General features: G+C 52.3%; 5 protein-coding genes across 5 annotated transcripts; 3 read left to right on the top strand and 2 right to left on the bottom strand.

The window, feature by feature from the left end:
• Positions 1–1,647: 1,647 nt before the first annotated feature.
• Positions 1,648–3,941, bottom strand: LAESUDRAFT_718183 (uncharacterized protein; the record flags this gene model as incomplete). The annotated part of the gene is made up of 4 exons (XM_040907406.1): positions 1,648–2,900; positions 2,958–3,666; positions 3,713–3,777; positions 3,800–3,941. The coding sequence occupies 4 exons, from the start codon at positions 3,939–3,941 to the stop codon at positions 1,648–1,650; spliced, it is 2,169 nt and encodes a 722-aa protein (XP_040758127.1).
• Positions 3,942–5,925: 1,984 nt separating this feature from the next.
• LAESUDRAFT_666311 (signal recognition particle, SRP9/SRP14 subunit) lies at positions 5,926–6,414 on the top strand (the record flags this gene model as incomplete). Its single annotated transcript, XM_040905248.1, has 3 exons — positions 5,926–5,997; positions 6,048–6,116; positions 6,175–6,414. 3 exons carry the CDS (start codon positions 5,926–5,928, stop codon positions 6,412–6,414), a joined length of 381 nt encoding a protein of 126 aa, XP_040758126.1.
• Positions 6,415–6,756: 342 nt separating this feature from the next.
• On the bottom strand, positions 6,757–7,783 carry LAESUDRAFT_666254 (uncharacterized protein; the record flags this gene model as incomplete). Its single annotated transcript, XM_040905244.1, has 3 exons — positions 6,757–7,220; positions 7,281–7,453; positions 7,515–7,783. 3 exons carry the CDS (start codon positions 7,781–7,783, stop codon positions 6,757–6,759), a joined length of 906 nt encoding a protein of 301 aa, XP_040758125.1.
• An 816-nt stretch (positions 7,784–8,599) lies between these two features.
• Positions 8,600–11,015, top strand: LAESUDRAFT_764665 (glycoside hydrolase family 78 protein; the record flags this gene model as incomplete). The annotated part of the gene is made up of 9 exons (XM_040913482.1): positions 8,600–8,827; positions 8,877–9,251; positions 9,315–9,399; positions 9,447–9,513; positions 9,566–9,579; positions 9,637–10,007; positions 10,071–10,388; positions 10,441–10,577; positions 10,625–11,015. The coding sequence occupies 9 exons, from the start codon at positions 8,600–8,602 to the stop codon at positions 11,013–11,015; spliced, it is 1,986 nt and encodes a 661-aa protein (XP_040758124.1).
• Positions 11,016–11,310: 295 nt separating this feature from the next.
• On the top strand, positions 11,311–14,047 carry LAESUDRAFT_732317 (glycoside hydrolase family 78 protein). The gene is made up of 9 exons (XM_040910222.1): positions 11,311–11,769; positions 11,826–12,200; positions 12,254–12,335; positions 12,388–12,454; positions 12,509–12,522; positions 12,572–12,942; positions 12,996–13,313; positions 13,369–13,505; positions 13,563–14,047. The coding sequence occupies exons 1-9, from the start codon at positions 11,542–11,544 to the stop codon at positions 13,951–13,953; spliced, it is 1,983 nt and encodes a 660-aa protein (XP_040758123.1). The 5' UTR covers positions 11,311–11,541; the 3' UTR covers positions 13,954–14,047.
• Positions 14,048–14,439: the final 392 nt, after the last annotated feature.

Below are 14,439 nucleotides of genomic sequence, written 5' to 3'. Positions count from 1 at the left end.
GCGGCCTCGCCGGCCTCCCCAGCCTCTCTTGTCCCACCGGACTCGCTGCCCCCTCTAAGCATGCCCAGAAGTAGCTTTGATGATGCTTGGCAACGCCGAACAGAAGTCGTTGAAGATCATACAGAGGATTCTGATCCGCCAGCGAAGAAGATTCGGCACGCAAAGCCTGTACGAAACGCAGCTGCCGGTCGCGAGAACACCATAGGGCTTCGAGTAAGCGAAGTTCTGCTGTAGCTCTCTGTGGTTGTCTGTAGCACTCCATAGCTCCGTATCATGTCTGTAACAGTATGTAGCGGTCCATAGCAGGCGGGGGCGAGAGATGCCCGCACGGACTCGGAGCCGTGCAGGGCGTTGTCGCTCTCCGATCATGTAGCATGGCGGCATCTCGCGCGTGTAAGAAAGCAAAATGTGACATTCTTGTAGAGACCGGATACACATAAGACCAATCTGAGACTAAGACCAAGCAAGTATCACGCAGAATGAGGCCAAGACCGAAAACATTGAAACGGACCAGACCATAAAGTACAGCAGCGCGAGAAAATCAGAACCACAAGACGACCAAGAGAATACATATTCTAGAAAACGCGAGAGTACAGTATATATCTAGTCGGTACGTCCGGACAGACATGGGCTGATGTCTGTCACTGACAAAGGAAGGGACAAAGGGGGGACTTTGAACCATCGGGATGAACATCAGCACAAAACCTCACCGAACGTGCACTGGAGCTTGGGGATCGGAGAAAGGACATGGTGGTGTTGTACCATCCTTCACTTGCATAAACCTAGACCTACTGAGGAATGACACAACGTACGCCATCACGTTGTTTGTGCGTGTAAGGTCTATAGGTGGTTGCACCGAGTGCTAGTCTCAGTGAATCTAGCGCTAGTGAAATTGCTGATCCCGCCCCACGTGAAGGTATCATTGCCAGTTCCATGGGTGAGCCTTGCCGTTAATCTGTCTCGAGATTGTTAAAATGCTGATGAAATCGCTTACGGCAAAGTTGCTAAGTCGTGTCACCTACGCGGATGATCGATGGTCTGTTTCCCCATCATGACATACCGTTGGTCCTCGATTTGGTATCACAGCTCGGTCGCACCTCAAGCTTTGCAAGGTTATATATCCAGTCACGAGCTTTAAAGAGACAACTCACATAGCCATCAAGGGTATACAAGGCCACAGCGAATCACTCGAACGGTTCTACACATCTATTCCAAACCGTAGATGGAATTCTTACAGATCAATATCTCGTGTGCGCTCCTGCCGGTGGTCAATATAGCTCCTGGCCACCTTACCACGCTCTCTTGTGCCCGTCTACGAGGGTCTATTCAGCAAGCAACCTGGGTATAATAATTGCATCGATATCTTCTCGTCGATCGGTGCACCATCCCGCAAATCACCGTATCTCCTGCAACAAGAACCCATACTCGAAGACATGCACTGCGTATGCCAGCCCAATGAGATCTCGCCCTATGCTACCCGTAGATGCCCTCACATGCATCAAGAAAAAACGAATTGAGAAGTACATAATATGCCCGTATCTCAAGCACCATCTACTATCCTTCCTCAGTGCTCGTAGGATACACTAAGTAGGTATTGATACAAGTACAGATTCTATAATATGACATCGCAGCAGGGAAACCGCACGTTCATCGCTTGCGCTTCGTCCTGTGGCTCGCGGCAGTAGAATGGTCCTCCGGCGCTGAAGGAGGTATCCGCAGGCCTGCCATATCCGACTTGCGTTTCTGCGGAAGGGGCGTCATATTAGTAGAGCGTGCCACGGGAGTGGCGGTATCGGAGACCTCGTCCAGGAATGACGTGAGCTGGTCGGTCGACGCGTCCCCCACAGTGGTTCCGTCGATGATGCGGGTCGACGGATCATAGTGATCGGTCACGTCCGAGAAGTCGAGATTTCCGTTCGAGCCGGACATCCCATTCAGCAGGGTCTCGAGGAATAGATCCGACGAGGGATCCTCGCGATGTCCGTCCAGGTTGGGCATAAGCGACGCATCCTGGTGCATCCCGTTCGGTCGCATTCCATTTGGCAGCCCACTTGCGTGCTCTCCATTCTGTGGCTGCCCGTGGCCATTGGCGTAGCCACCCATCGGTAGTCCCCCGCGATTCTCGTGCGCTTGCGACATGAGAGCTTGCGGATCCATGCCCAAGTCATTGATCAACGTGTGCAAGCTGTTCTGCAACATATCCATATCCGCCTCTATCTCTACAGTGTCACGGTAAGTCTTCTGCAAGCGTGAGACGTTATCCAGCAGCGGTTCCAAAGGCGCGGCCTCATCTCCGTGTGGCATCGATGGATTGAGCACAGGCAAGGAAGCGTGTGACATGGGGGCAGCGACGGGCAGTTCGTGGCGATAGCGGTTGTAGTCGTTGTACGTGTTGGCGCTGGTAGTGTAAGGTGCCAACTGGGCCATGGTGTCCTGGTGGTTGACAGGAGGATTGTCAGCCATAGGCCCCACGTTCTGCTGCGTCGCGGCAAGCGCCTGCATGAGACGCTGCATCTGCACGGGGTTGTTCAGGACCTGCTGAATCGCAGCCTGCCACATGCCGTCCAGGTGGTTCGGGCCGGGCGTGCTGGGTGCGAATGACATCATCGTGGAAGGCGACAGCGCAGCATCACTCCGAGGCATGTTGTTGACAGGCGGGGTGCGATTGACGGTAGGCGTAGTGCGCGGAGACATTTCTGTCGTGGAACCGTGGTTAGAGCCGGTGCCTGCGCTTGTTCTTGACAGTACCTCAGCAGGCCGCGTCGGACGGGCCGTATACCCTGGCGGAGTGGAGTCGATCACGGAGTTGGCAGAGACGGGCGAAAATGTTTCGGAGGGCGCCGTGGAGGGCGCAGGCGACATAGCCGACATAGCGGGAGACCCGACGCTAGAGATTTGACCTGCGAGACGGTGGAGTTCGTATATTGTGCGTTGCAGTATGTCGGGCGGTAACTTACCAGCAAGCGGACTATTTGTGCCCTCTTGCGGGGGCGCTGCCTGATTCATAAAGTCCCCATCATCATCGTCATCAACGTCAGCAACTTCGACAGTCTTTCCCTTGGGTAACCTGCCATCACCGATCATGAGTCTCTGACGAGCACGTGGAACAACGCCTGGAGAACGACCATCGTCGGTTTTGTGTATCGACTCGGAGGTATGGCCGAACACGCCCGCTAGAAATTTGAGGATGCGGTTGATAGTGTCCTGCTGTTTGTCGTGCCTCTGGCGGGTCAACGTTGCCTCCTCCCAGAGCAAATCATTCGACTTCTTCAGCGCGTTGAGATCGGCAGAGATAGCTTGCTGGTGGCGTTTGATGGCGGCGATGCCATTGACGATGGTGTTGATGTCGAGGACCTGCCCCGGGGTTCCGTTGACAGAGGCTGATGGGTTCGCGGCGTCGGATAGGTCGGCCTCGTCTGCATTGTTCGCAGGCTGCTTCTTGCGCTGTATCAAGCACAGGAGGTCGGGCTGGCCGCGATGGAAATGTGGGTGCTCAAAGTTCCACGGCTCGGTGTCGGTGTCGCTCTTGAGGACACCTTGTTGGAGATGGGGGATTTTGTGGAAGCCGTACATGTTAAGTTGTCGCACAAACGAGGTGAACTTTTGGTGCTTAAACCAGCGTCCGAGAACCTCGCGCGCAAAGCGTTCGTGGTTGAGGACTGAGTACTGGATTATGGCATCCACAAAAGAGATCTGCCTCTGTTGAACGCACCGTAGAACGAATCCCCATTTTCTGACCAGCGGATAAGCTCATCATTCCTAGGATCGTTGACGATCCTAAATACGGAGAACGTCAGACCTAATACCTCGGTCAAGGCGAAATCTGCGCACTCGTAAAGTTTCTGAAGGAAGGGAGGCACTACCTGACGGGCAGCTTTACTAAGATGAGACGACTCTCCCCTCGTTGTGCGTGCCAGAGCAACCTGATGCTCGAGCGACATGATCTTCAAAGGCGAGATGGAAGTAATAGTACAACAGAATAAATCGAGCCGTTTTCGTCAAGCGTGGAAAGAATTGAAGCAGAATCGCTGACTGGGGGCAGTTCAGCCACCGACGAGAGCGTGAGCCAAAAGTGGGCGCGAAATGGGCGCCGACGCGACCCGAATAAAGGCCAACGGCAAATGTGGCGGAACCCGGGATCATTCAGCCACAGCCCGCGAACAAACTCTTGCGAGGCGCTCTCCCGAGGCTCGGGCCTCGCAGCAGAAGCATGCAAGATACTGACGTATGCACCACGTAACTAATGACATGCGGACGCGCACTATCTACTAGCCGAGATCCGAGAGTGTGAGCTCAGACGAGAGAGAAATCTCCTATTTGAAACATCCATGGGACACAAGAAAGTGTAAATTCCGGTCATTGATAAGGGCAAAAATGAATCAAATGACAACGGAACTTCATCGACATCAGCACGAGGCACTCGGAGCCAGTACGTGTGAAACTACAGCAGACGCGACTGGTGGAGAAGGTCAAGTTGGGAAAATCCGCTCAAATCAATTTCTGTTTATCTACTTTCCAATAATTGTCAGGAAGCACAAGGAGTACTGACTAGTGACTAGTCAGTAGTGACTAGTGATTCATGATCGAGGGATGGCGCAGATGCATCAATGACGAACGAGCGTGGTGGCCACTCCCGGGCCGCTAATTGAACCGTAAAAGGAAGCAGACTTGCCGAAGTAGGCAAGGGGCTCGCTTCGAGCACCTATTTGCGCCACGCTTCACGGTCCAAATTAGCATGTTACAGAATTGCAGCCGAGTTTTCTTTTGATCAGCCAAAGATATCATCTGTATGTAGTAGAAAATTCCCGCCTCAGCTGATTCCTGTTACCCTGGCGGAGCTTCAGACTCGGAGGAAATGATTATCATTAGTCCTTTCAGTTAAGGCGAAGGAGATGGAGCGATTCGTGCATTCCACGTGCACGTAGAACTGTGCTGGAGTAAAACTAGAATGGGACCGTCATGCAGCCTTATTGGCAGCGGCGATTGCGAGCAGAGCCTTCGCATGTCAAATGATCAATGCAAAATAGGCTGCATCATGATCGCATTCGCAGCAGCGATGCTGGATGATAGATAAATCCTCCCGTCATATGATACGCAGAATATCGACGAAGACCACGTCATATTTTTGACTGTTTCGGCGCTCTGACTAGATGAAGAGTCAAGGTGTGCTGTTGCTCGCCACTATGCGTTTCCAGGACTTACCGGCCCCTGACCGGTCGCAGAGAATGGAGTCCTCGCTCGTCGCTAATCGCAAGTGTGCTTATGTACCATCTTCGCTGGCTGGCAACACGCGCATGCCAATTTGCAACGTCGACCGAAATTCTTCGAATAGGTGACGACAAATATCAGCAGAACAGGAGCAAAGATAGCGGCGTAACAAACTCACAGAGCGGAACAGGAGAACTCCTTGGGTAATGGAACACAACAAAATACTGACATGGCATTACGTCGGTAATGATGTATACCTTCGCTCACTGAGCGGTCACTGCCTGAGAAACCAATTCAAGTTGGCTTCAACGGTGAGAAAACGAGACGGCACTGTAGAAGAGGGTGAGTCAAACCAGCAAATGAGAGAGACAGTTTCTGCGATAGTGTTTGAGGACATGCGATCCGTGCGCCATGAACATACAGAACATGGCAAATAAAAGGACGAGTCTTGATTTCAGAGTATCTCATCGTCGTCCTTGAGGATGTGGGGAAAGGTTACCGAATAACTACGGAAGATCAGTCATTCCGTAATCTCCGCCGCATTCCCCATGTCCAATATGTATCGATGCGGTACACCTCGATGCAGTCGTGAAAACGGTACGCACATGTGCTGGGAGCAGCCTGAATTGGCGCACCCAACATTGAGACCGGCGTTTGCCGAATAGGCGCCCGATTGATGAACGCTCCCCCAAGTCGATCGTTGGCCTCGACACTGCCATGGTGTACATTCAATCCTGGCAGCAGTTCCAAGAGGCGGCGGAGGCCCTCTATGACAAGGCTCCCACCACAGTACGTGCTGCGCTGCCTCGATGGTGTGCGTTGACGCTGACGCGCTGCAGACTCGGTATTGTGTGAAGTGGAGGGCGTCGGAGGGGAAGCTGGTGCTGAAGATCACGGACAACACGACCGTGAGTGATTAGTATGCGGACGGCGAGGTTACGAGTGCTGAATGCGTGGAATGAGCAGTGCTTGAAGTTCAAGACGCATTCTTCTTTATACCTGAACCGGTTCGAGGCGTTGAACCTCTCGTTGATGCAGAGGATGCAGAACCGACGACCGCAGCAGGCATCGGCTGGCCCCGTGAAAGCTGAAGCACCAGAGCCCTCGACGAAAGGTATTCCTGCTCCTGCAGCTGCAGTTGATACTACGGGCGCAGCGGGCGGCGGCGGCGGCGTCAAGAAAAAGAAGCCAAAGAAGAAGAAGTAGCCTTGCACTTGTGCGAGAGTGGGGTCCTACCCGCTGCTATTTTCCTCGCGAAATGCTCTACTATACCATGATGTTTAGCTTCACATTACTGTATTATTGTTCCAGTATCTGCTCATGTACCTAGCCGCTCTACTTGCGCCGACAACGGCTTGCCGGCGATGCTTTGGCCTTTGAACGCAGCGGTCGGACGTCGATGTGTACACATAATGAATAAGAAACACAGAAACGATCTATCAAGCACTCAACCAGCTCTGGCTGGACATTGCTGAGTATCCGCAGTGAAAGTTACAATGGTATCACAAGATGAGCACTAGGTAGTCCAAAAAGCATGCGCAAGGTCATTCACAAACAGAAGAAATCAGGGATGGACGACTTGAGACCGTCGAATCTAGCCCACGCCATGTCCTTGTGCCACGACAAGCACGTCACACACAATGTTGCCTCAAACAGCTCGTCCGCACACGTCGCCATCACATACAATTCTCGTAACAGCCAGCATTCGAAAGGCGAGTGCGGGTCCGAAACGACCTTGGCACGCCAATATCGTTGCAGGGGCTCTCTGCACTGCGCACATGAGTCGAATGACGGCCCATCCGGCCGCGTCATGAATGGGTCCTGCAGGATCCGCGCGGTGAAGTGATGCAAATGCTCGCGCCCGATGACGAGCCGCCGCATGTCCGCAGGGGACAGGATGAGGTGTGAGCGGCCGCCCTCCGCGTTGTAGCCCCATCGTTGTAGAGATAGTGCGTAGAACGCGGCGGGGAGGATCTCGGGGACGTCGCACTCGCGTGCCAGAGCGATCGCCTCTGCATGATGCAAGCGTGACATGTAAGAATCATTATAAGGTGAAGCAATATGAGGCTCACCGGCGGCGCAAGGCAGAGAGCTCGTATCCATGTGTTCAAGGTCAGAGGGCCAGCGCGCCCGCAAGTGATTTACAGCCCACTTACGGAGAGCGCCAATCTCATATTTTGTCCCTATGCGAAGTGCGCTGGGGATGAGAGTGAAAGGAATGGGATGTATCATTTTATTGAAAGCACTAAATGTCATACGTCGAACAGATGAAACCATCGCATTCCGAAAACAACCGTAGCACTCACGCGGGTTCGTACATCCACTGCAACGCAACAAGCCAGTCCTGTGCGGCATCTGGTAGACTCACAATAGGACAGTCATCCACTTTGTCAACTACATCTGGCTGTGGGACAGCCAGCATGTCTGAGAAGATATCCGAACATTGTAGACGCTTTCGGTGTATCTTGAACAGGTGTCGTTCTACATCCAGGACGATGTCACCGTCGGCGAACCAGAATGGCCGCGTAGGGGAGCTCTTCTCCACTGTAGAATAATACCCTCCTGCATATCTCATACGCTTGGGAGGAGGAGATAGTCGATCTTGGTTCGCCATAACACGCGTTGCAGTGGCTGGTCACCGCCGCCAACTTAGCAACGCGTTTCGCGGTTCGTGGAGAACTGCAGGTGAACGCCCCTATGCCGGCTTCTGATAACGCTTGCTTTCGCTAAGAGCAACGCAATTTTACGCTCGTCGTTGGGAGAAAAACTGTAGGGGAAGAAAATGATGAAGGCAAGCTCAAAGCTGCAAGCCGGCTTGAACTCAACTTGAACTTCTGCTTCCGCTTCTGAATCGTGGCCAAATCCGTGTCACGTGCACCGCGTCTCATATGGGCGCTTATCAGTGGTTCCAGTAGCTCTGAGGCTCTCCCACACAACTTGGCAATGCAATGCTCCTCTTCGAGAAATCCGTCCATCTCCGCCACAGGTGTCCAGAGGCGAGAATACATGACTCCACTCGTCTGTCTTCCTGAGAAGGAGAATGTTGCTGCCTGTATTCCGTTTTAATGGACCTTCTCAAGAGGAGCAGTCTAAACATTTCGCAACTCGTGCCGTCTCCTGCTGTAAGTCGTCGCTTCCACCCATACATCGTTGTGCTTTTGCAGTCTGAAAGTTCGGTATCGTCAGGGCACCGTGGTTTCTTTTTCTCTGCACCTTTGCTTGCATGTCAGCTCGCCGCTGCGACGGTCCGCCCGCTGGTGGTCATGGGTCTCATGATGCACGATGTCCTCTCGCCTCAGGTTTTCTCCGTATTTTCCCACTGCTCGTTGATGCTGAGGTTGGACTATTTAAGAGAGTGAATCATAAGATGCAACCCTGGGTTGCAAGAACGATGCTTTCCCTACTTTGCTTCGCACAGTGGCTAGTTGCTGCCGTATTTTCTGTGGCTCCCTCTGGGTCTTGGGATACATTTAATCTGTCACCAAGGTCGAAGACAGTCTACCCTCGGTTTGTGCACAACGTCAGTGGCGCAATCTCAAATGCAGAAGGCTTGGTCTCCAATGGCCCCGCCACTTTCTCCGGAAGTGGTTCGTACGTAACCCTTGATTTCGGTCAAGAGGTGAGCGTAGCAGAGATGATACGCGAAATTAAGCTGAATGTCATATAAGGTCGGCGGTCTCATCTCGATGAACTTTGATGAAGTTGCATCGACCTCAGCCGTCGCTCTATCCTTTACGGAATCTCCTTTGTACATCAGCCCCCTCACGTCTGACGACTCTGCAGATCAGTCTGCCAATATGTCCTATGACGGCGTGCTGGAAGTACATGCTCCGCTTGAAGTCGGACTCTATACGATGCCTTCCGTGCACTTGAGAGGTGGTTTTCGCTACTTGACCGTTGTCTATACTTCCGACAGCTCCGTCACGATTTCCAACATATCATGCGCTATAACGTTCATGCCACACGTGGAAGATCTAAGAAATTACACGGGCTATTTCTATGCGACAGATCCGTCGTACGTCGACCATGACTTTCTTACGAAGGTGCTCCACATTGCACGCTTGGAGTATTCGTATCTGGTACTAACATCTCTGATGCTCTGCAAGATATGGTATTCTGGCGCATATACCGTGCAAACGGCCACAATTGCGGCAGATACTGGTAGGGTTGATCCCCCTCTGGGCTCACCTGGTAGGATAACTCTGGAAGTGGCATCAGAAGATGCTGATGGATGTCAGGCTGGTATAACAATGCAACTGCTGGAATTGCAACTCCGCTCATCATTGATGGTGCAAAGCGCGGACGGTCAGTCTGTCAGCTCGCGAGTGTCAGGCAGTGTGACTGATTTTATTTGCAGTGCCATTTGGTTAGGTGCTATCATCATTCATTCGCGAGATTGACTAGGTGCTCATTGCCTACAAATCATAGCCGACATGGGCATAGCGGTGCCAACGGAATTTGTCTCCACTTATGATCTGACTCCCGCACGGAACTCAATCGAGTCCATTTTCTCCGAACAAAATCCCGAGACAGGTGAACTACCCTATTCTGGTCCCCCATTGAGCGAGCAAGGCAGCGATACGTATCAAGCCTGGACATTAATCGGAACATACAACTATTATCTGTACACTGGAGATACAGAATGGCTGCAGGGCATGTGGAGCAATTATACCAAGGCGATGCAGTATTTGGCAAACAAAGTGGATGATACTGGGCTGCTATACGTCACCGGCACAGGGGATTGGGGTAGACTGTGGCAGGGAGGGTATAATTCGGAAGCAAACGCGATATTCTACAAGGTTGCGCATGCACTCCGCACATAGTCACTGGACTCTCAGACGAGACTGACATGCATTCCACAGGTTTTGCTCAACAGCGCGGAACTGGCCAGCTACCTCAGCGACTCAGCGTTGGCAGCAGAATATATACACAATGCCACTGTCCTGAAGACAAAGTTCAATGAAGCTTTCTGGTCAGAAAATGAGGGTATGTATCGTGACAACGAAACTTCCACCCTCTTCCCGCAGGATGGAAACGCCATTGCGGTGTTGTACAATCTCACGACAGCGGCAGAGCAAGCCTCTTCCATCAGTGACGGTTTGACGAAGAACTGGAATGAGTTTGGAGCGATATCCCCGGAGCTGCCGGATAACATCGCACCTTTCATTGGTGGGTTTGAGGTGAGCTTGTCTAATCACGACTTCGGCTCGTGTTGAGGGTATACTGTTTCAGGTGCAAGCACACTTCGTTGCTGGAAACGATGCTCGTGCCCTGGAGCTCTTGCATCTCGAGTGGGGATACATGCTCTATACTCCCATTAGCGTTGGTTCCACGTTCCTGGAAGGTTACACATCAAACGGCTCCCTCTAGTGAGTGGCTCATTGACGGGCTACTCTCGCCCTCACGTTCTGCTTAGCTACCGGTCTTACGACGGATATAACTATGATGCGTCGTTCGTGAGCCACTCTCATGGCTGGAGCACCGGGCCCACCTCCGCGCTGACGTTCTACGTTCTGGGCCTGACGGTCACCTCTCCGCAAGGACAGACGTGGTCTGTCGCTCCTCACACGTCGGGACTTCCCGCAGCGCAGGGTGGGTTTTCTACGCCGCTTGGCTGGTTCGGTGTAGATTGGACGTCAAGCGCGGACTCCTTCAACGTTTCAATCTCCACGCCAGAAGGAACCAGTGGGGCTGTGAGCCTTCCGATGAATGGGACAATTATTGTTGATGGGGCAATGGTAGCGGAGGATGGTTCCAGCCCTTTGTCCGTTACCGGAGGCAATCATACGATTACTGTCCAGAGCTGATCTTTTCGGTATGCTCAAGTATATCGCTATTTCGGAGTAGTTCGATGCAGCGAAATCCCAAGTCACGGTGCCCGAGAAACGGCGAGAAGTGCTTCATGTGGAATCTCATCCGGAGTTTAGTCAACAAGTCGGTCGTAAGCGATCTAGCTCTCTCGAGTATGCGTTGATCGCTGCCACGAACGGGCTCGTATGCCGCGTGTAGATTCTGGCAAAATGTTTAAAGTATAGGATAGGTCCTCTGACCCATGCATATACGATGTAAGTTCCACAACTTCTGATTCGCAGTACTAAGATGCACCAGTGCGATGGTAGCGTGATCTTTACGGAAGCCCTTACCATCATTCTTTGGCGAACTGCTGACCGCACCGGCCTCGACTACTGTATAAACTTGACCATGTTCTGTCGGAAACGGGCCGAACGGGGTCTGTTCCATTGATGGCACCATCCTTCTCTTACCTCTCCATGTGTTATCTAATTGTATATATGCATGCACGACGTGGCGGATGCGACTGAGCTTCGACGCAAGATGCTTTGGTCCTTGCTTTTTGCGCCTCTTCTGGTGGCCGCTGTCCATGGTGCCGCTCCAAGTGGACCTTGGGATGCTTTCAACCTCGCTCCAGAGTCCAGGGCCGTCTACCCTCAGGCCGTACACGAGTATGGCGGTGACGTCGTTGGTGCTGACGGCCTTGTAGCAAAAGGCAGCGCCACCTTCGCAGGGATTGGAGCGTATGTAACCCTCGATTTTGGTCTCGAGGTGAGAGTATCTCGATTCATGTCTGACATCATGCTCGGCGCCGTTAACATTATTAGGTTGGGGGACTGATCTCCATGACTTTCGACGATATCGCCTTTGGCTCATCTATTGCCCTGGCATTCACGGAGTCCCCACTATTCATCCGCCCACTCGAGTCCGATGATTCTGTTGTTGCTTCTGCGAACATGTCTTATGACGGTGCCCTGCTTGTATCTGCTCCACTCGAGACTGGCTTTTGGACGCAGCCATCTGCACGTCTGAGAGGCGGATTCCGCTATCTGACTGTCACGTCTACTTCGAGCAGCAACGTCACGATTTCGAATGTCTCTTGCGGCATCTCGTTTATGCCTCATTTTGAGAACCTGCGCAACTACAGCGGGTACTTCTATGCATCGGATCTTGCCTATTCCGATGAAGACTTTTTGACTAAGGTTTTACTTAGCTACTTTTTGCATACTTCCAAGATTGACTGACTTGCGACTAGATCTGGTATTCCGGTGCATATACGGTACAGACGGATACAATCGCTGTGAATTCAGGAAGGGAGCCTTACGTCTCTTCTCCTGGTCAGTTATTCAATTACCTGTCAGTCAAACATATGTTGACGCAGAGCTCCAGGTTGGTTGAACAACGCAACAATCGGAGTTGCAGGGCCCATCGTTGTCGATGGCGCAAAACGTGACCGGCAAGCAGTTACTTATTGCTAGATGTGTCTGAACACTAGCTGACTTTAGGACAGGACCGTTTGGCCAGGTGAAAGACTTGAATCTTGATCACACACTGAAACTGACTTGTACACAAGGTGATCTGGGCATTGCCGTGCCAACGCAGTTTGTGTCGACGAACGACCTCATTTCGACAAGCAACGCACTCTCGACCTTGTTCTCCTTACAGAACCCGGAGACCGGCCAGTTGCCATATTCAGGCCCTGTGCTTGACCTCGGGAACAGCGACACGTACCATGCGTGGAGCCTAATCGGAGCTTACAACTACCATCTGTACTCTGGGGACACGGAATGGTTGGAGGAGATCTGGACTAACTATACGAAGGCGGTGCATTATTTGGAAGGCCTGGTCGATGATACGGGATTGTTGGATGTAAGCTGGCCCCTCGACTGGGGCCGGCTTTGGCAGGGTGGGCATAACTCCGAGGCCAACGCGATCTACTACAAGGTACGTGATGCAATACGGATTCATCAGACACGCTCTTATTCGTCATTTTTAAGGTCCTGACAAACAGCGCTGAGCTATCCAGCTATCTAGGTGACAGCGATCTGTCTGAGGCATGGTTGACGAACGCTTCTGCCTTGAAAGCGACATTCAACAACGCTTTCTGGGTGGACAGCGAGGGCATGTACAAGGACAATTTGACTTCGTCCCTCTTTCCTCAGGACGGAAATTCTCTTGCTGTTCTCTTCAACCTGACAGAATCGATCGAACAGGCTGCAGCTGTTAGTGAAGGCCTCACGAGATATTGGAACGAGATTGGCTCGGTATCGCCCGAACTCCCTGATACCGTTGCTCCTTTTATCGGAGGATTCGAGGTTGGCAATTGCTTTTTTTTGTCTGTGTGAGATCTGATTTTGAATGTGTAAACAGCTCCAAGCACATTTCGTTGCCGGCCAAGATAGGCGTGCTATGGATTTCCTTCATCGCGAATGGGGGTATATGCTGTACACGCCATTGAGCGTTCAGTCGACGATGCTGGAAGGATACACCGCAAATGGGTCTCTTTAGTAAGCGGATTCGTCGTTGACAATGGAGTAGCTTTCGATCTCACCGTGTCCGCACAGCTACCGTTCGTATGACGGATACGATTACGACGCATCATACATCAGCCATTCCCACGGCTGGAGCACCGGGGCAACGTCGGCGCTGACGTACTATGTTCTTGGTCTCACGGTGACATCGCCAAATGGACAGACATGGTCGGTTGCCCCGCACACTTCTGACCTCTCATCTGCAGAGGGCGGATTCGAGACGGCGCTTGGGTGGTACGGAGTTCAGTGGTCCTCGAGCACGGCCGCCTTCAACATCTCGATTTCAACTCCAAAGGGAACGAGTGGTATTGTGGAGCTGCCAATGAATGGTACGGTCACGGTGGATGGTAGTGCAATTGACGGCAATGGCTCTCTCTCGATTGAGCTAGACGGCGGAAACCACACTATCCGCATACAGAACTGATGGGAGCGATTGTGTATGTATCGAAACATTCACACAATGTATTTGTGTAGGTAACAACAGCACAACGTTGCAGCCGGTAGTGAACGAGTCAAAGGCTGAGAAACCCTGACTCGGAGTAGCCCCATTGGTGCTATCGTCGGCGGTGTCGTCGGCGGAGTGGGCGCGCTGAGAGCGTGTCGCGTCAGGTCGCGTCGCCACACCGGCACGTGACCGCGTTTAGGCGAGACAACGTAGTTCGTGTTTCGTAATGGTACTATACGTAGATATCCTCTCCTGATGGTTCTATGCGTATGCTGTTCAAAGTGCGCGCGTTAGGTCCAAAACGAGTTAAGGAATAAAAGTACAATTTGAACAGCATACTATGCGTACTTTCACTCGCAGGCTCGTTCGATGCAGTCAGGATCGCAGACACTGGAGTGACTGACCAACAACAATTTGGCCCGGACAGTGTCCATCATGCTAGCAGCATGCCCCGATGGCTCTTTT

Source organism: Laetiporus sulphureus, assembly GCF_001632365.1.
Source record: "Laetiporus sulphureus 93-53 unplaced genomic scaffold LAESUscaffold_83, whole genome shotgun sequence".
In the NCBI taxonomy this organism is placed as follows: Eukaryota; Fungi; Basidiomycota; class Agaricomycetes; order Polyporales; family Laetiporaceae; genus Laetiporus; species Laetiporus sulphureus.
The sequence above is the reverse complement of the archived record's forward strand: the minus strand, read 5'-3'. Positions and strand labels throughout refer to the sequence as shown.